Raw genomic sequence first — 23,389 nt, 5'->3', positions numbered from 1 at the left:
CACATATATGTAAAAATCAATGAGAATGTACACAGTTGTGGAGACTTTAGTTTACAGAGTGTAAAACAGATTCTATCATGTTTGGTTTTGTGTTCGGCTTTTTTATGGGGGGGGTTGTGGGGTTTTTTTTTCTTAGTTTGTTTTCTCTTTGTGGGTTTTTTGTTGAATTTGTTGTTTCACAATGCCAAATTAAGCGTAGATTGGATTAGCAACACTCTTCCTGGCATAGCCACATATTCAGGCAGTTGCCATATTGATGTCTCTCATGCTTTCAACCTATGATATTTTACATAATGAGAATTCTTGTTTTGTTCTACCTGCTCTTGATACTTAAGCCAATGTGTCCTAGCAAGTGGTGTCCTAGCAAGCACACAATTGCCATACCTGGGAGTTGTTGGAGGGTGTTGTTCTCTGTGTGTTCAAACATGGGAACATTTAGAAATGGATGTTCCTTGGAAGCATAATCAGGAAATATATGTGAAATATATCCTTCAGTTTTAAAGATAGTTTTATGAAGACACTTGTGTATTGAGCTGCATTGCTCTATGAAATTCAGAAAGGGCTGAGATTTAGCATTTATTTTCTCTAGCACTAGAAGTTCATGTGTGTAAAAACAGTGAAAGTATAAAGTTGCCACAAAAAAACAGGTCTGTCTGCCAGAGATGTACACTCTTGCAGGAAAGGTACAGAGTTCAAAGATGGGAGAATGTGTAGTAGTTGAATATAACTTGCTAGTCTTCTGAGTATGAAAACAAGTCCTGACAATAATATTCTTCTGTTCCTTTCACCAGCTTTTTATCTAGGCTTTATGCCCAGAAAGAGGAACTGGTAATAGATATGCTGAAGTTTTTTATCCATTTTCTTGTATGGTTATATTTTGATTGACTTAATTTTTCTTAGTAAAGGTAAAAGAGACTTTCAGTTCAGCATTATGAGCTAAGGGTAAAACTGAAAGCTGTGTTACACTGAAAGCTGATTTTATATTTCTAAAGCTGGCTCCTTGGCAGTTCTTTTTAGTATCTCTCTTCCACAGGAAAAAACATCACAAACTTCTGCCAGTACCAGTTGTTTCTGAGGCTGTGATATAAACTGTGTCAATGAAATGATTCAAGGCAAAAAAATCCAATTGTGACAACAACCACCCAACCTGAACCAGCCATACTCCAGGGCAAACACAAGCATTTAGGTAAACATATAATGATGAACTAGATTAGAGAACTGAGCTGGCTTAAAAATATTTTAGGTCTTTGATGTGTAAAGCAGCTGTAGAAGTACTTGTGCTGGCACAGGAGAGCAGACCCTGGTGGAAGAGAGTGACTGGGAACAGCAGAAGCAAGGCACCATCTTGGCTTTCAGTATCTTTTCAATATACAGCCTAAACAACTTACCCCACATGAGGCTGTTGTGGTCTTCACAGTTTCATATTTGGTCTAAATTTTTGATGGGGGAAAAAAGTAGTTACAAGTGCCTCTTTGCACTTAGGAATTGGGAAGAGGACCTTGTGCTCTGAACATGATTTTGCCTTGGGTATTTAATGATTTAGATATGAAGAAGGTGTTTGTTCAGTTGGTTTTGTTTAACAATGCAATATGAGTAAACAACAATAGAATAAACCTTTAAAAATGCTGTTTGATTTATATTCATATGTGGCAAGGGTGAATTAGAAGTGACTTGGTGGCAGTTTTTCATGCATTCTGGAACAATGTCTTATTACAGTGCTAGGGACCATAAGTTATTTTCCAAATTTCGTATGTTTGGCATTGCTAAGCAATGTTGTATAAAGTTGGCACACATAAAAGCTTGAAGGTTTGTAAATTCAAAGAAATATGAATCTGTTGCTGAATGTTAACTGGATGTCCATATCTTCATTTTCAAAAATATAGAATAAGAAACCCAATAAAGTAAATTGTGAAACTTCTTGATTATTTCAAACAGAGAGGTAGTGAATTGTGTTAAAAGGAAGCAGTAAGTTAATGAGTTTTCTAAATTGTTGATCAACAGCAGTGTAACTGAAATTTACACTGGTTTATTACTGGGATCTTGTTTTTACGCATATCTCAATGCTCATTAACATTTGAGATTGAGACAGACTACACAAATTTACAACTATTTGCAGTGAAAAGCATCCTTCCACATCAAACCAGGTGTTTTTTTGAAGATATTAGTAAAAATATAAGGCAGGCATTATGCAGTCTGCTGTATCCTACAGTTATTAGTGGCCTGTCACTGACTGTGAATTGGTTTTGCCTCTCTGTAGAAGAAATTATATGAATGTAGCAGAGCTTTCTGGGCAGAGGCAGGCAATGGTTGGACCAGGAAATGAAACTGTTGAGATTACACTGATGAGAGAGCAATTATACACATGAAAGTGGCCTCTCTTAGGTGACTTCACCCATTTTAAAATTACATTCCCCACCTGGTGGCGCGAGGATTTATCACAATATATAATTGCCATCTGAAGATAGTAAATTTCTTCCCTACCCCTGTACATTTTAAAACTTGGTGGAACTGATGAATAAGTGATGAATTTTTCTCTAAGTGTCAGTAGAAGTTTAGGATGTCTGCAAAAATGTCTTTTGTGAATAAGAAATTATATGTATATTTTTTTCCCAAAAAATATTTAACATAATTTGTATGGAGAAAAATGGTAGCAATTAGACAGCAACTTAATAAATTATTATAGACTTCCTTGGCCATACTTTTTCCATTTCAAAATAGAAAACTGTGAAGGTAAAATTTTAACTAGTGATTGAAAATCCTGTTCCTGCTTCATCACTCAAGGGATAGACAGAATATCCCCAAAAGGCTTGTGTTGAATTCTTTATGTGGGTGAGAAATGCAAATAGCTTTCAGCATTATTCAAAGGACCTCTTTATTCAAACTGTCAGTTTTGTGGCTCGTGTTTCTTCTTCCATTGGTTTTAGTGGTAATTATGAAGCTATGGTAATGAATGTGTATCTGTAGCTTGCAGCAAACTATCCAGAGAAAAATTGTGACATGCAGCAACTGCTTTTCTATTTTTCATTTTGGGATTGTGCTGGTGGTGGCGTTTCTTTTTTTTTTATTTTTATTTTTTATTTTTAATTTTTTTTTTTCACTCTTCCTTATTCCTCTCTCTTTCTGTGACTCAGAGAACTGATTTTAGAGTAAATGTAAGGGTATTTTTGCAGTGGTCTCCAAATACTCACATATTACCCTGCAGTAGTTTGGCAAAATGAAGATGGGTTTGTAAAAACCTAGAAATGGTGTCCAAACCAAAACATTTTCTCATTCGTTGCACTGCAATTCATGGTCTTGGATCTTTTCTGAGAAAATAGACATGAATTGAAAGAGATTCTAACTTGATATATGCAAATATTTTTTTCTTACTTGTAACAGTAAAATATGGAAATGAAAGGTTGTGTAGTCTTTACCTCTGAAGATTTCCAAGGCACTGCAGGATAAATCCCCATTTATCTGGGCCAGGGAGCAGCAGGTTTCATTTTTATAGTATTCATTTTAATTGTTGCAGTCATAGGTACGAAGATTGTGAAAATCCTTTTCTCTGCTTTGCTTTGGTGAGTCCTGCCAGTAAGTAGTAAGGCTATCCATTGCAAGTGAGTATTATTATATAGGTATTTTAACAAGGATACCGCCTTACCTGAACTTAGTAGAAGCTGCAGAGACTCTTTCAGCATTTGGGACCAAAGGAAGCAAAAAAACCCCATCGATCAGTTTGGCAAGCTTGCCTACTGTCTGTCCTACTGCCCTGTCTCCAACAGTGGGAAAAAAATCAATATCCTTAGGTAAGGGAGAATGGGATAAGCATATTGGATTTTTTGCAAATTTCCAGCTATTTTCAGCATGGATTGTTTCCTGAAATAGTTAGGGTTTCTAGGCATGAGTGTTTGTATAGCTAATACCTACTGCTGGAATTCTCCATCAAAGTTTAAGTAATGAACTGGAGTTATGTTAAAAGCAATAACTGTCATTGTTAAAATCCTCAGTACTGGCAGATGATTCTTTGTTTAGCCTTTCATTATAACCACCACCTTCTCTGAGAGTCAGTCTTGAAGGATCACTGCTGTTTTCATTCATTCCTAACTGTCCAGTTGAAACCAAGTCTCATTTAAAAGTGCTCCTCCTACTGTGGGATGCCACATACCAATGTGTTCCTACACACTGGCGTTGGAAGCACCAGTGAACACTGCACCAAGATAAGTCATGAGTGGCTCTTTGAAGTTCTGCGCAGCTCGGGAAATCTTCACTGGCTGTGTCCCATGTAAAGTCAGCCTGAAAGTATTAATAACATTCTTTAGAAGTTTCAAAGGCTCTAGAAAATTAATGCTGTTTTGGAAACATCGTTCCCTCATCTCCTCTTTTCCTTCCTCTCCAAATTCAGGACTTCTTTTTTAATTTTGGCACTTCTGCCCACTAATAACTAATGTGGACACGAGCTAATCTAGTGAGGATAGTCATCTTTCATATAGCTGTGTGGTAGGGCAAATGTAGCAGACTCAGATACAGTCTGTTTAAATCTCTCTTAAAAGTGTTATTAAAGAAAAATAATGGTAAAATAACATCAGTAAGCAAAATTATAAATGAAAGCTTGATGGCAAAACTACCTCCAAGGCCATGTAGAGGTTATTTGGTTAAATATGCTGATGTGTTTGATGTTTTACAAGTAGCACTGTACTGACAAGATTTGTTTATTATTGTTTCTTTTTTAAAAAACCTCCTAATTATAAATGCGGTGTAGTATGGGAAACCTCTTCTGTATTTAGAATAGCTTCTTAATTTTGTAAAAAGGAGTTCAGAAGGAAAAACAACTATTTGGATTAAGCAGTGGCTCATTTTGATGCCATGGTCATGGATGATTCTATTATTAAGAATAAAAGCAGTGGTAGTATGTTGACCTTTCTGAGAAAAAATTATAAAATTGTCTGGTAAAGGATGCTGAGAATTTGCATGGTTATTCTGGGGATATAATTCTGTCTTTCATTTAAAAGAATTTAGTCTTGCATTTGCAATGGACATTTGTTTAGTGAAGGACTCCCTTATATTTAATATAATGATGCTGGAGTAAGCTTTTTCAGATTGAATATGTAAGTTGGAAATCACCAGTGATTTGCAAACTTAGATGAAAATTATCTAGAGCTATTAGATGAAAAATATCTTAGATGAAAAGTATCTTAAAGCTGTTATCTTGAATACGTTAGCTGTAAGAATTACATGCTGCCACTTCTAGTAGCTGTGGCTAATAGCATCAGCACTGCTGCTTAGTGGCAGTAAGCTCAGCCCCTGGAGCAATGGAAATTAAAATCTTTATAATCTCTTAGGGTCTCCCCCTTTCTGTATTCTGTTTTGAATGCATTTTATGATGTAGGCTTCTGTTTGCTAAAAATTTAACTAGTACTGCTGTCTGATTTCAGTCAACTGAGTTATCTTCAGCTAAAAGTTAAAGGATGAGTACTGCCTTTACAAATAATAATTATAAAAAAGTCATACTAATGCTTAAATTCTCAGTGTTTGTGAGTAAAACTGGTTCCACATACTCTTTCTGGTCTTGACCAGGCAGTGACAGTTTATACACATTTGTCATCTGAGTTAGGCAAACCATATGTACTCCCACCATGCTCCTGTTGGTGGGTGGCAGTGTACAGGAACAAGAACTGGGTACTTTCTCTGCTTGGCATCCCTGCCACTGGGGATCCAAAACATGCAAATTGGCTGCAGAACTGTTTTGCTAATCAACAACTACTGTACCCCACCCACATTTCTAACTAGCAGATGGTGAGGCAAGCCTGTAAAACATGGTGATGGGTTTTACTACATCCCCAGAAAAGTAAATAAATAATATTTGAAAATCCTATTTAAAAATCTAAATTACAGAACTAATGAACTACAAAAGCATAGCATCATATAAATAAGGGATTTATATTCTCTGTAAAACTTTCATGGTCACCTTAAATAAACATTGCTTCAGTAATTTAAAGTACTTCTTAAGCAGGAGACAGTATTTTTTAAGGTATTGGTCATCCTAATGTTCTCAATATCTGAGGTTTCTGACTAAGACATTAGTTCTGGAAGAAAAGAAACACTATTTTGCTACAAGTCCCTTTGATTAAAAAAAAAAAAAAGAGGAATTAGATGAGCATTTAGAACAACAAATCTTTCAACATGAATAAACAGAACAAATGACTTCATTAACTTTCAGCTACTGTGCATTTGTGTGAAACTATGCTAAAACTATAACCCTGTCAGCACTGTATTCTTTCTATGATTTCCAAATCATAGTATGATTTTTCCAAGTCACCAGCTGGTGGGCTGCTGTTTGCTCTGGACATCAGGCAAGAATTTTCCCTGGACAAATCTTCAGGAATCAAGATGCTGTAGGCTAGGTCATGGTTGCCTTTGTTTCTCTCTCAATTGTATTCAGCTTATTCTTTCTGTGGCTGCTGCACAGCTTTCTGCATAGTTACATAAATTTGGCTTGAATAATCTCAGTTTGGTATTTTAATATAATTTAGTAATGTAAAATAATATTTTTTAACTTGATCTCTCTGTGGATGAAAATTATCCTTAGAACAAAAGACTAAAATTCAATTCAGATATTTTCTTCTGATCAGGAGCATTCTTAGAACTTTACTAAGATAGGTGCTTTGCCTTATTGAGCTCACCATCTATATGATAAGTTGCAGTATTAATGTTTGCTAGTAGACACTTTTAATACACAGAAAGGAAATTTTCACAAAGACATCTAATGAACTAGTGTCACAGGCAGTGTGATCACAGAAATACCAGTATGTCCTACAACAATATTCAGTACCCACTCTGTAGTTATGTAACAGCAGCAGCAAGATTCAAAGAAAATTGCTTATTAGATTTGACCCCATAATCTGTATCTTGCTTGATAATTTTATCAGAAGAGTGTGACCCTGTCAGTCCCTCTCACTTCCCTGCACTGTGACCTCTCTTCTGACTTTCTATTGTAAAGTTCACGTAATTAATCTTATCTTTTGTCTAGGGACCTCATCCCATATATTTTAAAAATCTGCATTTTGTATATAGCAGCAGGATATCCTCTAGCATCACTAATTGAATTTACACAGTACCTCTGAACATCAAAATAAGACATTTTACCAAAGATATCAGTACTATAATTATGAAGAAAAAGTGGCTCCAAATTCTAATCTGAAGGGAAAAAGTAAACAAGTTGGTTTTCAAGTTGATTTTACAGATTAGAGTATTTTTCTATATCTCTGAATGAAAAAAACCAAACTCATTCTATGATATGATCTTTACTTGGTGCTAAGACTTGAACTCCAACATCAGAATACACTGACTAGTGTAAATTGTTATCATCCAGGTTCATAAAAAGCACTGAGGAAATTAAACAAAGGAAGTAAATGCTGTTTTGTACTGCATCAAAATTGAAGTTACTGTCTTCTTCCATTTTCTTTAAATGTATCTTTACAATGTTTTTTGTATTGTCATTTGGCTGCCTGCTGAGTGTGCATGTTGCATCCTCACAAGGAATGCATTACAGTAGTTTTAAGAGGATGAAAATAATACAATGAGTCAAGTTCATTTACTTACATTAATAGCAAAACTATATCCACTATCATTCTAAATACAGGAGTTGTATCAAATCTTTCTGATGTCTGGATTATCAGATGAGGTGCCATACTTATCTGTTCTGTTTTACTGAAATGTCATCATTGTAAACTTGTTCTAAATGCTGTAGTTCATGTCCGGTATGTCCAAAGACAGTGTGAGTGGAAAGGACAAGTGAACAAAATGTAAACCCCTAGTGTTGTGAGAAAAAGTGCAGCAGAATTTGAAAATCTATTTACTGTACTTCCCCTTAAAGAATTTGGCTGGTAAATGACACATATACAACCTTTTGAATGTAATTGTGTGTGTAATTATGTTGTAGTGAGTAACTAAATATTGGGTGAGTTGGGTGTTTTTTTGTTGTGTTTTTTTTTTTTTGTTGTTGTTGTTTTGTTGTTGTTGTTTTTGTTTTTAAAGAAAATAAGCCCACTTCTAGGGGAATTAATAAAACACTTGTGGCTTGCATTGCTTTCTCCCTAGTCCTGAAGTTGTAAAGGGTGAGCTGTGTGGAGAGAAGGCTGATGTCTGGGCTGCAGGATGCATCCTTGAACAGATGGCCACTCTGGGCCCACCAGTTTACAGCACCCATGTGCCCTCCTTGGCAACTGAGGTATCCACATTTTCCAGATCAACCTCCCAGTTATTTCTGCATGTTTTGTCATGATCCAAGAGAATTTATATTTAAGTTTATTGATAAACTGCTCTCAGCTCTAATGTGTGTGGCTTGTGAACAAGCACAAGTGTTTATCATTGTATGAATTGCTATCTTACCATTCTAATTGCAAAAATTGCTAATAAATGTTCAATATTGTAGCACTTTAACCTACAGTAAGTACACTAATGTGGATACCTGACTGAAAGAGACAGTCTGCATCTAAGTTGTTCTGCAAGTTAGAGCTGGTGATGTAATGCTCATCAGGTGGTTTAAAGGGACAACACTTATCATATTGGATGCTGAAATAAATACTGGAGTATTTTTCTTCAACAAACTGTAGATTTTTTTTTATTTTTCAGACAGTAGGGGCTGTGTATGAACCTGTGCCAGAAGGACTGTACTCTGAAAAAGTCTCATTTACCATTAAGAGGTAATTACTCATTTTATTTCGACATCCTGCTGTAAAGATGTTTTTGTTTTGTATGCTTCCAGCAGAGATAATGTGACAGTTTGCAGACTTAAGCAACTGCCAGTATTTGTCTCTGAATAGGAAATATCTTTGGATTTAAAGAAAAACAGAGCTATCTCCTTAGACCAATAATAACATATAAAATATAGCTGCACACATGCAACTGGAAAATTCATACCAGTATAATCAGGGCATTCATTCAGCCAGTATAGACTTTATATTCACTGAAATTTACATTTAACGGTATCAGTGCTGTACTTAATTCTCTGCACATGATTTTTTTCCCAATAAAAATCCAGAATCTGAGTAATTTTCAAATGCAGGTTGTGGTCAAGGAAATAACCCCATCAGAAGATGTTATTTACAGATTACTGTATGATCATATTCATAATTTTTTCTGTTTATTTGACTGATAGAAATATGTCTTTCATTACCTTATAATTCTGTTAGCACAGCAGCAGAGGTAATGAAGCAATGTAGGAAAAGATGAGCCTGTACTTGCTACACTCACTCATCACAAATTTCCTAGCTACGTTTATATTTTCCTGGAGATAATGTAATGTGTAAGGCAAAGTATGGAGTGAATTAAAGATTTAGTTTGCTCCCTTGATTTTTCCATTTAGAAAAAAAAAACCTACTTAGTACAAAAATGCTTATACTTTTTCATTCAGATATTCAATTCTGTCTCTAAAAAGCACATTACAAAGAACATTTGTGTAAGGTTATAAGCTAAGGTTTTTATAGTATGTTATAAACTAAGGTTTTTATAGTATGTTTTAGTGTACAGAAAGGTTTCTGTTGCTTAAAGACCTTGTGGATAAAGGACAACAATGGAGAGTACAGGAGTAATAGAACTAACATTTAAGTTGAAGAGATTCTGAAATGAATTTTAATGAAAATATTAAAATCTTTACACAAGAATTTTTCTAGGTATTTTACTAACAGTGGGAGGCATTAAGTGGTTTTTTTTTTGTTATTGTTAATTTTTGGGGGCTATTGTTTTTAATAATATCTCTTACTATGGGTTAAGTCTTAAATCATTTGTTATGTTTAGGTTTTTGCTTATGCTTTGTGAGCATTTAGAGCTATTTAGAAAGAATGAAAACACTAAAGAAAAGCAGTAATAATGAGATTTTAGTTATATAGATGAGAAAACATTAGCAGAAAAGATGTTATTTTCAAATGACTAAAACAACACATTTCAAAGACTAATGTTGGCAGTAAAAAAATAATTTCTTGATAATGATTTGAAGAAATATCGAAAGCTTCTTGTTGTAACTGTAAATTTTCATTTAGTGTTATCATTACTATTCTTTAGTATTGTTATTAAAACAGGCAATTAAAATAGTTTTATTGCTTTAAGCTACTAAAGAATGTATGGCTGTGGATTCTATTCTGTAATCATAGCCATCAAATTCCAAAGTATATGGATTCTGTTCTGGAATCATAGCCAACAAATTCCTTCAGAGTTGAACATCAACCTACTTGATGTTTAGTCATAAATATTTTTTAGTCATAAATAATTTTTCCTGTAAATAATTACAGGAATTATTATGCATGGAAATGGATGCAGGACTTATTAAAAATCTCTTCTAGCTCCCTTTGGTCTTGGAACTTTTGTCCAGTTTCAGTGAATTAAAATAAAAAATCAAAAGGAAACCCCAACCCCAAGTATTTTTTAAGGGTGAAAACTTGCACCTCTTTCAAAGAAATAAAAAATTTAAACTAAAAATATTTTTTAAATTATGAAAATTAGTGAAATTAATCAACACATTTAAGAAAATTTAAACAAAAATATTCAAATCAGGAAGTTCAAGCACTGTAAAGCATTTTCAAAAGTACTACTGTGCATGTCAGTTGTATTTTACTTAGAAAGAACTGCTTTAGAAATCATAAGTCATTCTATGACATTTTCTTTGAAGAAGAGTGTTGGGTTATATGTTTGTGTTAGCAGATTAATGGTCCTATGCAAGGAAATCATAGTACATGACCAGATTCATTGGAGTTAACAGATTTAAGACACTTTTTAGTATATGCACGACTGTCCCCAGCAGCTTTCCTGTCCTACACTGCATACACTGCAGAAAATATTTTGGGGATTTAAAAATAGACCTAATAATATATTATTACCATTACTGGGGGTACCTTTAACATAGATCTGTTAAAGTATTTTAGATTGGAAGGGACCCCTGGAAGAGTGTAGTCCATCCTGCTCAATGCAGATACAATTAGATCTGGTTGCTCACTGCTCAGGGTTTTGTCTATGTCAGTTTTGTATTGAAGGATGGAGATTCCACAACTTCTCTGGGCCCCTCTGTAGTGTTTGTCTGCCTTTGTGATTAAAAGTAATAGTAATAATAATAATAACAAGTTTTGGATCTATCCAGACTTCCCTGTGGTTTAACTTATGTCTCTTGCCTCTTGCTCTAACACTGTGCATCCCTGAGAAGGATCTGGCCAGGTCTTCCCATTGCAGGTAGCAATCAGATCTGAGAACAGGTGGTCCAGGTCCCTCTGACAGCTGCCCATGTATCCCTGCAATTCATTGCTCACAAACTGCTGCAAAATGCACTCTCTCCCATGATCTAGGTCATTAATAAAGACATTAAATAGTACTGACCCAATCCCTCAAGGTTGACTCCATCTCCCCCATCCCAGGAGAAGGCCCCAGGCACTCCTGAGTGTGTCTGGGAGTGCACAGCCACAGTTCCCAGCAGCAGTTCTGTTGGGTCAGTGTCAAGGATAATTGTTCCAGCTGATGCTGGAGGCTGTGCTCTGGTGTGGCAGCACCAAAGCTGCCCAGCCTCAAACTGTCCCAGGCAGCATGCTGGCTGGCATTACTCCATAAATACCAGGGCAGGAATTCATTGGTGGAAAAGAAACAAGTAAATAGAGAATGTTCTTCCTGTGGCTGCTTGACTCCTGATGCAGAGGCACGTCCAGACATGTTAGAAATCACCTCACTTGTGCCTCATGTGATGATGAAATATCTGGAATTTTTATCCACCTCTCATCTCATGCTGGAGAAGAAACTGGATTGGGAGAGGAGACAAACCCAGTGGTACTTCATGGAGGCCAATTGAAATGCAGTAACTTATCACCATCAACTTCCCATTTTATCACAAGTAAGTACATGTATTAGCTTTATTTTTTGTTATTGTTATTTGCCATATCTGAGAAAATAAGGTGCAGCAAAGCAGAAAATGAATCAAAATTAATAGGCACATCCTTCTGTAACATTTTTCCATGCAGGCTCTTTAATTTATTTTTAACAAGGTATTCATTAATTTTTTTTTGGACATTCTTATGCAGGAAAAATGACAGTATCTTAAAACCCAATGTCATTCTGTGTTGGAAAATGGCATTGTTATGGAGGTTCTTGCCTCCAAGTTTTGATACTATCTGATAACATTTAATTATTATGGCACATTTGTGAGTGATTCGTGAGTAGGAGAATATACGCTTGATTAGGGTGGAACAAGTTGATAATCTTGTGTATGATTCATAAATGATGACACCTAGGAAATGGAACCTACAAGAATAAAATTTTTAATTACAGATTGCAAAATACAGACTAGTGATGCTGATAAGGTATTTGTTCATGTTTTCTAACTGTCTGATACAGTTCTGCAGAAATACTCACAGTTCTTCCATTTGCTTCAGGCTGTGTTTTAAGCATCCTTCATGAGAAACATCTGTAGTTTACCTACCATATATAATCTCAGAGAATTAATTTAAAAAATACAAGGAAAATATTTTTGCGTAGCAAAATTGCTCTTTGAAAATTGTTATAATAATTCCAGTATAAAGTTATAATTTACACAGCCACTCATGTCTGTTCAGATATTGCATCTCTTAGATTCCTTTTGTCAGGGCTCAGTAGCTTGTACAAAGAACCTCTGTGTAGGAAAATGGTTTTCTAGAACACTTGGTACCAAACATTCTAGTTTTCACCTTCCAAAAATAAGTAACTTGTATCAATGGTTAATATTTTTTTCAGGAGTTTTTTGACCTATCAGTCTAAGATCATTATTTATATTACACCATTTTTTTCAATAAAAAAGAATGCCAAAACCTGCCAGCAAACTGTAACAAACCACTGCCTTTTAAAATGTAAGAGATATTGGCTTGAAAGGAAGATACAGAGTAGGATTTGTAAGTTAAGATACTATAAGCAACTTTTCCCATGTGTTTTTCATTTAATTTTTCTTAACCTACAGATTTGGAAGCTTGTTGTGTGCCATTATCTTTTGTATCTTGATATAGTCATTCTCTTGCATAATTGTGATGAAATTTGCAAAAAGATGTGCTATAGATGTAAAGATGCTAGATTTGGGATTTTGATGCAGTTATTGTGTCTTTGAGAAAAGAATGCCCTCTCTGGATATTTGTGATATATGGTAGAATGGATGGTTTTACATAGAAGTTAGAATACTTATGTTTTGTATAAATACTTGGAAAATATACCTATCTACAAAACTGCCTGTGTGTTTTAGGCAATAATGGCCAGTTTTCTCAAGGAGAAAACTCTGAAGTTCTAGTTCCAATTGATATTTTTTATGCATATTAAAAGAACAAGAGATTCTGACAAAGACCCAGAACACTGAAGAAATGGAGGGGAATATGGCTTAGTAATGAGACCTGATGTTGCAAATTGTTATAAACAAGAATAAATCAGGCTAGGATCTTTCAGATTTCAGAGATATGTTACAGGGCTTAGAAACGGAAGGAGCCATGTTGTTTCTTTCTTCCTGGTATTTAGGAAAACTTTATAAAGTTGAAGGGTTTCTAATAAAGAGAATAATTATTCCTGAAAAGTTTGCCTTTTGAAAAAAAAAAAAAGCAATGTTCTGACTAAAAGTGCTTGGAAGAATTTCAAGCAGCTGCTCCTAAAATAAAAGCTCTGTGAGATGCAGACAGCCTAATTTATCTTAGTCAAGGCCCCAGCAAGTCCACACCCAAGTAATTTGTCATTTTTCCATGGTGTCAGAGAATTTGGTGTTTCTGCCATGTAGTTCAATGTTTTGTTGAAGCCAGCTAGCTTATATGCTTTCTCTACTGTAATATACTTTTGGCCTCCTTTTTCATCCCAGTTTTGTTATATTGTGAATGTTTCTGAAATTAGGACTGTACTCTCTGTCCTTGTATATGGAACTAAAGAACAGAGATATTTTGGAGCCAGAATGGAATTTGTTTTATAAGTAGTTTAAAACTACAGTTTGGTAGCTGGAAAATAGGCAGTTGAAAGGCAGGTCAGCCCATTAGTTACCTTGTGTGGTAAGGAAAGCATAAAATCCATGCTTGAAAATAATCCCAGTAAAAAGAATCGTCATCAGCTCTCGACACAAATTCTTATATTTCCTAGTTTTCCACAGAAACTGTTTATGTTAGAGCAGAAACAGATATAGGGGTGACAGGTGTTTGATAGAGCTTGTGTGTTCAGTTCTGAAAGGTTAAGGTTGCTGACATAACACATGGTACAGAAGACCCAAACAAGTAAGAATAATGGCAATAATTCTTTCTCGTTAACATTAATAATTCATGTTGCAACTTTCATTTCAAGTTGATCAATATTATATTTTCATGCTCTGGGCAGGAAGAGGTGGAAAGGAAAAAGGTAGTTTGTGTAAGGTCACCAAACAGTGACCTTACAGTAGCAAATTTGAATTTTCTGTGTTCCAAGGCAAGGATAAGTCTCAAAACCGTAGTTGATCTAACTAATGAATTGTCTTTCTAATATTTTCCTTTGAAGAGATAAGTGTATAGCCAAAAAATTATTTGATTGCTTTTTGAAGTATAAAGATTTGAAAAATGGATTTTGTCTGTTTAGAAAACAGTGAAAATAAGTCATTTTTATTACTTTGGAAACATGCATTTCATTACATGGGCATCATCCATTATTGTTTCATTTACTGTATATATCCTAACAGGTTTTCAACTTTTCTCTCATTGCCACATTTTTAAATGTAAAATATACATATACCTAAAACAATATAGAATGATGAATATTCTGTTCAGTCCTGTCTTTTGAATGTGGTAGAGGAAAGTGTAAGTTTTATAATTGGAGTCCATCAGCTAGAAATATGAACCTTTTATACCTTCTGCTACTCTGAGAATATATTAAAAATGGGCAGACATGGTAGACTACCTGGATGGTCAGAACAACTTCCTTTTCTCGGTTTCTGTAGTTCTGATCTGTGTATAAGGCACATATATTCTGTCATGTTCTTTCTCTATGCTTTTCTGTATTCTTTGGGAATTTAAGCTTATTTTAATTTTTGTATCAATAATGTTACTAGAATACCCATTTCATTTTAAATTCATATATGCAAATCCGTGTACTCAGAACGAGTTCCCAGTTGCTTAGAGTAATGGGGGACGATGATACTTAGATAATGGGAAAAATAGGTCCAATATATTTTTCTGAGTGTAGTCTGATCTATGGAGTGTCTCCCCATTCCATGTTAGTTGGGGCTAATAGGGAGTCAGAATTGATTAACTGTGCTTGGTTTGAGCAGGTTCATTTAGGCTGCCCTTAGCTGAGTGCTTTGTCCTAGTGTTCAAATGCATGAGAATGCCAATTAGCAAGGCTGCTCTCTGCATTTTCCTGTTTTCACACTTGGACTGGTCTTTGCCTAACCCAGCAATCTGGTATATAGACCACAGTGAGGCATCTTTCATCTAGATAGGATTTTTAGCTGCAGGTCAGCACTGGCCCTCCCAGGCTAGGTCTGTAGGTATCAAGGTGCCATGCTACTGGACTAGGTTGGTGCTTGCAGAAAACACACTCTGATTATTCTTCCTGCAGGCAGCTTGGCTACAGCCCATGCTAGGAAGCCTGACTATCTCTCCTGCAGAGGCTCCTCAACTCTTTGTTGGCTGAAAATAGTAAATGAAGAAGTGTAGCTGTTTTCAAACTATATGTAAATGACTAAATTTAAACTAAAGAACCTGACCGAACCTGAAATAGCTGATGCAGTTTCCTGACCTTTATCTCTGACATAAACCTTCATACTCCACATCTAGATGATTATGAGTTGATTGTATTTTGTATTTTTGAGGATCATAGCAATATGATGGACAAAGAAACACAACATAATTTAACTGTTTTTTCACCCAGTCATTTTTCCCCATGTCTAAATTCAGTTCTGCTCTGCTGGCAATTGTTGTGCTAATAATCGTGTCAGTTTCTAAGCATCACCACATGCATTACAAAGTAGTACTTAATTAGCAATTCAATTTGAATTAATCAAGTTTTTTTGTTAACTCAGAAAAAGACATAAAGATTGGATTAATGTTCATTTTAATTTCCTTTGTGTTTAGAAATAGATTTTGTGCCATTCAGTGCACAAGAGAGTTCTTTCTTAAAACCGTGTGTGTGTGCAGCAGTTGTTTTGGTGTTTGTTAAAGCAATGAGTATACTTGAGTTTAAAACACTTGGCAGGCAGCAGGTTATTAATTTTTCAGAAATATGGTCAATATAGAAGATTAAAATATTTTTGTTAAAATTATCACTGAAACTTGTTAAATTTTTATAAAATAAAAATGTGGATGATCATGACCATACACTGCTGCATACATAAACCTTTGGAAATGAGCGAGGACTCAGGAATGTCATGAAGACTTCCACAAATTGTTTTCTAATTCTTCCACCTTTCACTCCATTGTAACACCATTCTGTTCTGCTAATTAAGGAGCAGGTACTAGAACTTATGCCTAAATTTTAAAAATGTTGGTGTGATTAAAAGAAAGGAACCTTTTAAAATTGATACTATTTAACTTTGGAGAATAAAGCGACAATACGGGAACTGTTTTGAAGGTATAATTTTTTTATAATTGCTGAATGTTTAATTTGTTAGTGCATCAAAGCTTTTTAATAGAATTGCAGAATGTAAGGGAGGAAGAGTTGTCAAAGATTATCTTGTCCATTTCCAAGCCTTAGAGTTACCTGTCACTCCTGACAGGTATTTGACCAGTCAGTCTTAAAAATGTCATGTTATAGAAACAGTTTGGAAACAGCAGAAATGCAAATACTGTCTTTACAGTCAACAGTCATATGCCTGATAAGGTATTTTTTTTTTATATGAAGATAAAATCTGCATTTAGTCGGTTGCTTGCAGAAAATTTTGACCTTTGCTTGAAAGGGTTTAGACTTCATGTACGTCTGGTTTCCAGGAGACATTAGATTGACTTATGCCTGCGCACCTATGGGATGTATATGACGCTTGGAATTTTCAGACCCAATCTAAAGTGTCATATAAGGACTCTGATAGCACTGAGTCCAGAATATCCCCAAAAGCTCTTTGCTATGTGCATTCAAACCTGTTACACAGTGAAATATGAACCCATATTTCTCTCTGCAGGATCCCAGATAGATGCAATAGTTTAACACTTAATTACTGAAAATTTCCTCCTCACAGTGGAAGTAAGTAAAAGTTATATATGGTTTTTCTCTTATGTTGTATCCCCCCAGGTTGGTTTTTTTTTTTTTTTTTTTTTTTTTTTTTTTTTTTTTTTAATTTTATTTGAGCTGAATAATAAAAAAAGTGGAGAAAGAGAAGGAAAGAAATGAGAATAATCAGAAGTCTACAGAACATGACTTAAGAAGTAAGATTGTCATGATTTTAAGTGTAGTGATCAAAATTGGACCTAATTACTCCAACTGAGAATCTTCTTGGTACAAAGTAGAAAGAATACAAAATTTTCAGAATTAGTCTCTTTTTATATATCCCAGTATGATGTCTACCTTTTCAGAACAGTATGGTATTGTAGTATAATCAGTTTCTGATCCAGTGAACTCCCCATGTCTTTTACTGCAGAGCTTCTGTCACCAGTCCTTCTCTAGTCTGTGCAGTTGTATGGTTGTTTCTTCTTGCTCTCAGAACTTTGCATTTTCCCTACTTAAACTACATCAGTTCTTTTAGTTTGTCCAGTTTCTCAAAGTTCCTTTGACACTAGCTGTCACTTTGATTGGCACAGCTCTGTGTGTGATGTATGTGCTGCAGTGTGATACACAATATGAATGGATCACAGTCCAGGCACTTCTAATAGGCACTCTGCCTATCCATTATGCAGATTGTCACTGTAATTCAGTGACAGCATTCAGTGCTTTTGGAACAAGGTCAAAAAGGAGCCTGATAAATTGTGCTCACTACCCATTTTCAGTTTAGCAAACACTCAGAGAAGTTACCAGGTTGAGTACAGTTTTATGGTCAATTATTCAGCCAACTGAATCAACTGGTTGTGATTTTGTCTAGCTCACACTTCCTAGCTTTATTCTAGGACATTATGAAAAACATTGTCAAAAACCTTGCTAAAACCCACATATGTAATATCTACTTCTTGTTTCTAATGCACAGGAGCTGTTACCATCTTACTGAAAAAGATATATTGGTTTAGCTTGGTTTTTCCCCTGTCAATTTCATGTTATATATTACTTTTTTTATTGGTAGTTTGCCAGTGGAAATAGGTTGTAATTTGTTCTTGTTTTTGTTTTTCTTTTTTTAATAGAAATTCAATTGACTAGCATAATGCTGTGATTGTAAATGTCTCTAATAAAGAAGATTAATTAAATGCTCTTTGCAAATGCCACTAGAGAGCTCTATATTTCATGAGGACAGAAAAGTTAATTATTCTGGACAGCAGTATAACAAAACAGAGCTAAATAAAAGATCAGTATCTTTATTTTATTTCAACCTACATTTTCCTTTCTTTTTCTAAGAGCTTTTAGATTCTTGTTGGAAGTCAAAAGCAGCAATTCAGGTTTCACTTTTGCAAAAACAAAGTATATCTCAATTTTAGTGTTGATAGTTACCAATGAAGAGATAGGGCAAGTATACAGGATCTGAATGAATACAGAAGTTTTCCTCATGGCTGGGACACAAATTTACAGAGATGCTTTTGCTCAGTAATAATGGTAGATAAATGCTGGAAAAAAAATGTTAATTGGTTCATAATTTGAACACTTTTTTGTGGGCGACTTTCTCCTTAGCTTTCCTTTTCAGCTGTGTTCTTTATACAAGAAGGCAGAATTTGTTTCAAAAATTAATCTGATGAATTGGGAAACTGAGGCACTAGTTTATAAGGAAAATGTGAAAATACACTGTATTAACTGATGGAGCCTCCAGAGAAATTTGTAAAATACTGGACTCTAGAATCAAGTGTAGTTATGAGCATAGTTCAAATGAATAAGTATCAACTGAATTCCTTTTTTAATGTTTGGGATATTTTGAATATTCCAGTTTCATAGACAGATAAGCATCTGTCTTTCTCCTTATCTGAAAGAAGCCTCTCTGAGACTTCAAGGCATATGAAAGTGATTGTTTCAATGTGTTGGAGTACACTTTACTCCATGCACTTACAAAAAAATTATGTTATTTATAACCTTATATCCTTATGTAGGCCATTTTGGTCCCTCTGCTATAGTGAGCAAAAGTGACATTGAATTTTCCTTCCATTCTCTTCTAGCCAGGGTACTTTTTTCTTCTAAATCAGCCAGTGTCTTACTAAAAAGAGAAAAAGCAGTACATAATATCCCTTTTAAAAAATATTAGCTATTTTCTAGGTGGAGTAAAATATATCACAGCAAATTTATTTATTAATCTCAGATTAGTAATGAAATACTATAGTTTTCTGTGTTCAAGTGCTTTGTCAATGGGCCAGATTTTTTTTCGGGACAGGTTATAGCTTTACAGTTTGCATAACTGCTTTAACACTTTAGGATGTGTTCCACTGATATTTTAAGAGTTTCTCTAGTAGGTTTGTCCATTATTTTCAGGCTGAGGTCTATGGAATTCCATTCAGACATCTCAAACAGGTTTCCTTTCTTAAGGGACAGTGGGATCTGGCACCAGTTGGTATCAGATGTCTTTTTGATCTTTTTTTCCCCCCCTCAACTCCGCCTGATGTACAAGTTATTGTTAACAATGAATCTTTTGAGTATGAGGTTCAATACTGAAAATGTTGAAAGGAGATTTGAGTTTGAAATGTCCATGCAGTTTGACCCTTCTCTGTCAAACTGCATGTGGAGCAGGTGGACTGTTTCTCTTCAGTAACTGTGCACTGACTGTTCAGGGCACAAGAAGTGTGTTCATGTGTGCCAGGACTGGAGTGCTCTCTTAAAGTCAGCTTGAGGGTCATCGTTAGTGATTTTCATGCTGTGCTACACTGCAGTCTATTGTGGCATCTTGGACATAACCTCAGCCCAGTACGGAAGTATAAAATGACCTTTTTCCACCTGAATTTAAAGAGAAAACCTTAACAAGCCATCTCTTGGCTTGTTATAGATTTGGGACTAGAACAAAGGATGGGGAGGTAGTTGAAGAAGATCATTATGTAGACAGTGTAGTATATGCAGTATATGTAGTATATGTAGTAATGCTCAGGGATACAGTGAAGTTTCTGAGGAGTAATTTTCTAGTGCATTCACTCCTCTGTGTTCTAATAAAGGCAAAATACTTAATGGGAAAAACTTTGAATGACTGTTGTCCTAGATACAAGACAAATTTTATGCAGAGTCGGTAAGAATATAAGTTTTAGGAATGTGTTATCATCTGAAATGACTTTAATATTAAATATACTAATTTGTTTAATCTGATATAAATATATAATTCATCTCCTGTCCACCTTTATCGTGCTTTACTTTGACAGGATGGAGTAAAAAAAATATGAATTTATTTATACACAACAGAAATAACAGAAATAATATGTGAAGATTTGGAACAATAGGAGATCATAAAAAGTCTTCCTTCAAAATATGTTGCATTAAAATAGAAGCAGTAGCAGGGACTGGGGATTTCTATTCATTACAGAAAAACGATAAACATCGACAGCAGCAGGGGCAGAATTTTATATGCATCAAATAACAAACAAGATGCAGCACTTAAATGTTACAGGCAAATAATTTGTATTCAGTGTTTTGGTTTTCTTAGATCTGCTTTGATAATGCTAGCAGCATTTGGTCATTTCAACCTTTATGTCTCTCTAGCATCACATCTGTATTGCTTTGGTGCAGCCTAGCTTTAGGTAGCAGGGGGGGTCACAAAGATGGATCCTGTGGGGAAGCTGCTGGAAGCTTCCACCATGTTTAGCAGAGCAAATCCTGATGCCTGTGAAGAGGGACATGATGCTGGCCAAAGCTGGGCCAGCGAGAGAGGCTGGTAACTTCTCTGTGATGTCATATTTAAAAAGAAAATCAAAATAAAGTTACAGGTTTTGTTTCCAGTCAGAGAAGAGGAGGAGGTGAGAATATGTGAGGGAAACAACATAGAGACACCAAGGTCAGTGGAGAAGGAGGGGAGGGGAGGAGGTGCTCCAGGTGCCAGAGCCAAAATTCCTCTGCAGGCTCTGGTGATGACCATGGTGAAGCAGCTGTGCCTCTGCAGCCCATGGGGATCCATGGGGAATGCAGAGATCCACCCACAGCCCGTGGGGATCCATGGAGAATGCAGAGATCCACCCACAGCCCGTGGGGATCCATGGGGGATGCAGAGATCCACCCACAGCCTGTGGAGGAGTGGGTGGGTGCCTGGAGGAGGCTGTGATCCAGTGGAAGACCTGATGGAGAGGGAGGGCCCTGGCTTCCAGGCTGGAGCAGCCTGTCCTTGGAGAACTGCACCCCGTGAAGAGAGACCCATGCTGCAGCAGTTTTGGGAGGACTGTGTGCGCATGGGAAGGACTCATGTTTGCAGCAGGTGCAGAAGGCTGCTGCTCATGAGAGTGGCCCCACGATGGAGAAGTTCATGGAGAACTGTTTCCAGTGGGAGGGGACCCGATGACCTCACAGGGGAAGGACTCCTCTCACAGAGCAGCAGAAGAAAATCCCAGTGCTAAACTGACCAAAACCCCCATGCCTTGTCTCCTTGCACTGTTGGTGGGAAGGAGGGAGAGGCTGGGGAGGGAATTGTGTTTTAAGGACTTATTTTACCTCTCATTATCCTCCTCTGATCCTGTTAGTAATAAGCTTCATTTTGCTACAGAAGTTGCACCTGATTTGCCCTTGAAATATTTCTCCCGGTCCTTATCTCACTCATGAAGCCTTTGCTAACTTTTCTTTGCTAACTTTTCTTAGTTTTCATTTGTATGTGCAGGTATTTTCTCTGAATGACAATGAGATAGACATAGTGGACAATTCAAGCAGCTCCACTTCAAATAATTTGGAAGAGTCTGCTGTTGGTAAGATTCTTCAAGAATGAAATGTACAAAACTTTCTAACAGTGAAGCAGTTGTTTAGTCGAATATATGAGGCTATTTCATGATTTGTCACAAGTTCACAATCTGCTGTTACCTAAGTGAAGAAAATCACTGTGCCTCTGTGACAGCCATGTCCAGTTTCATACATTTGGTACCACCAGGACTTTGTGTAGTTTGTCCCCATATTTTGCAGTAGCAACTATGAAAACTGGAATATTATTGAGCTTCTTGAGAAGGAAGATGGTTTTCAATTTAAACATAAGATGACTAATATTGATACGAAACAGATGGAAGAGTGTGAAGAAGAAAGTTGAAAGAGGCAAGCTTTAGCTGTCTGGAAGAATTGACTGAATGGAACTGAAGGAATGTGCAGATTTAATTAGAACAGAATTATGTGGCAAACAGCATTAATTCTGCTTATAGTTATTTATGGTAATCAAATTGGAAAACACCAGCTGTGTTGTGTGCAGTAACAGTTTTTTGGATTATATTTCCAATTTGAAAATTAAAAAAAAAATCAACTCAAAAAACAGTAGCACTAACCACTATGAGTTTACTTGCTAGATTGTGAGCTACCATGACCTACCTATTAAATGCAGTGGGATTCTGATTAGTGAAATCCAAGTGCATTTTATACTAGAGAAAAAAGAGATGGGTGTTAGAGTTAAGCAAAATTTAAGGTTTCCATTAATAAAATATGGGGATGATTTAGACGTACTTTTAAAAGGTAAAGGGAATGTAGTTGTCTGAAGATTTGAAAATATTATTGCTGCAAATGTCCTAGGCTCCAAAAAACCTAGAATAACATTATTTGTTTGTAATCCTATTTGGTAGCTAGGTTTTATTTCATATTTTGGTCCAGATACTGAGGAGCTGGGATGAGCTCTTATTACAGAAGCTATTAGTGCAGGGCAAATAATGATGTGGTAATTCTACTTAAAATCCATTAAAATGATTTGCTAATTGTAACTGGATAGCCTGCCATTCTGAAGGCTGGAGGACCTGTGGCTAGCCAGCCCTGAGATTATTGTCAAAATTTTCTTTAAAAATAATAATTTTAGAAAGCACTTTTTTGTGGCCCCATTCTTGTGCTAAGAGAGTAACAGGAGACGGTTGCAGGATACAGGAAAGCCTTGAATAACTGTGGGAAGGGGCTGCATAAAATGAAGCCCTTGAGAAAAAGCAGCCTTCAGGGACAAAGTTGTATTCTGTGTTAACACTGAAGAATAACACATTGTGTATCTCACAGGAATGCAATTCTTTGTGGCCTAGCTCAGCATTGTGCACAGAAATTTGAAGCCTTTCTGTAGTTTGTAACTCACCACACCCAAAGCATTAGTGGTAATGATTTCCTTGTAGCTAATTTTTCTTTGTTAAGATTTTGACTTTAACAAAATATCAGCTTTTCCTAATATTTGAATGTTCCGAGCCATGTTGCCATAGTTTTAATTAAATATTTTAAGTGGAAAGATTCCCTC

General features: G+C 35.8%; 1 protein-coding gene across 1 annotated transcript in view; it reads left to right on the top strand.

The window, feature by feature from the left end:
• The window catches only part of NEK10 (NIMA related kinase 10), an 82,789-nt gene that overhangs the window by 38,542 nt on the left and 20,858 nt on the right, over positions 1 to 23,389 (top strand). The window contains 4 exon segments of the mRNA XM_058800420.1: positions 8,077 to 8,206; positions 8,611 to 8,681; positions 11,614 to 11,845; positions 21,809 to 21,893. Of these exon segments, the coding sequence (XP_058656403.1) occupies positions 8,077 to 8,206; positions 8,611 to 8,681; positions 11,614 to 11,845; positions 21,809 to 21,893 (518 nt within the window).

The sequence above is a fragment of the Ammospiza caudacuta genome, chromosome 1 (genome assembly GCF_027887145.1).
Source record: "Ammospiza caudacuta isolate bAmmCau1 chromosome 1, bAmmCau1.pri, whole genome shotgun sequence".
Lineage (NCBI taxonomy): Eukaryota > Metazoa > Chordata > Aves > Passeriformes > Passerellidae > Ammospiza > Ammospiza caudacuta.
This window is presented reverse-complemented; position numbering and strand designations above follow the sequence as displayed.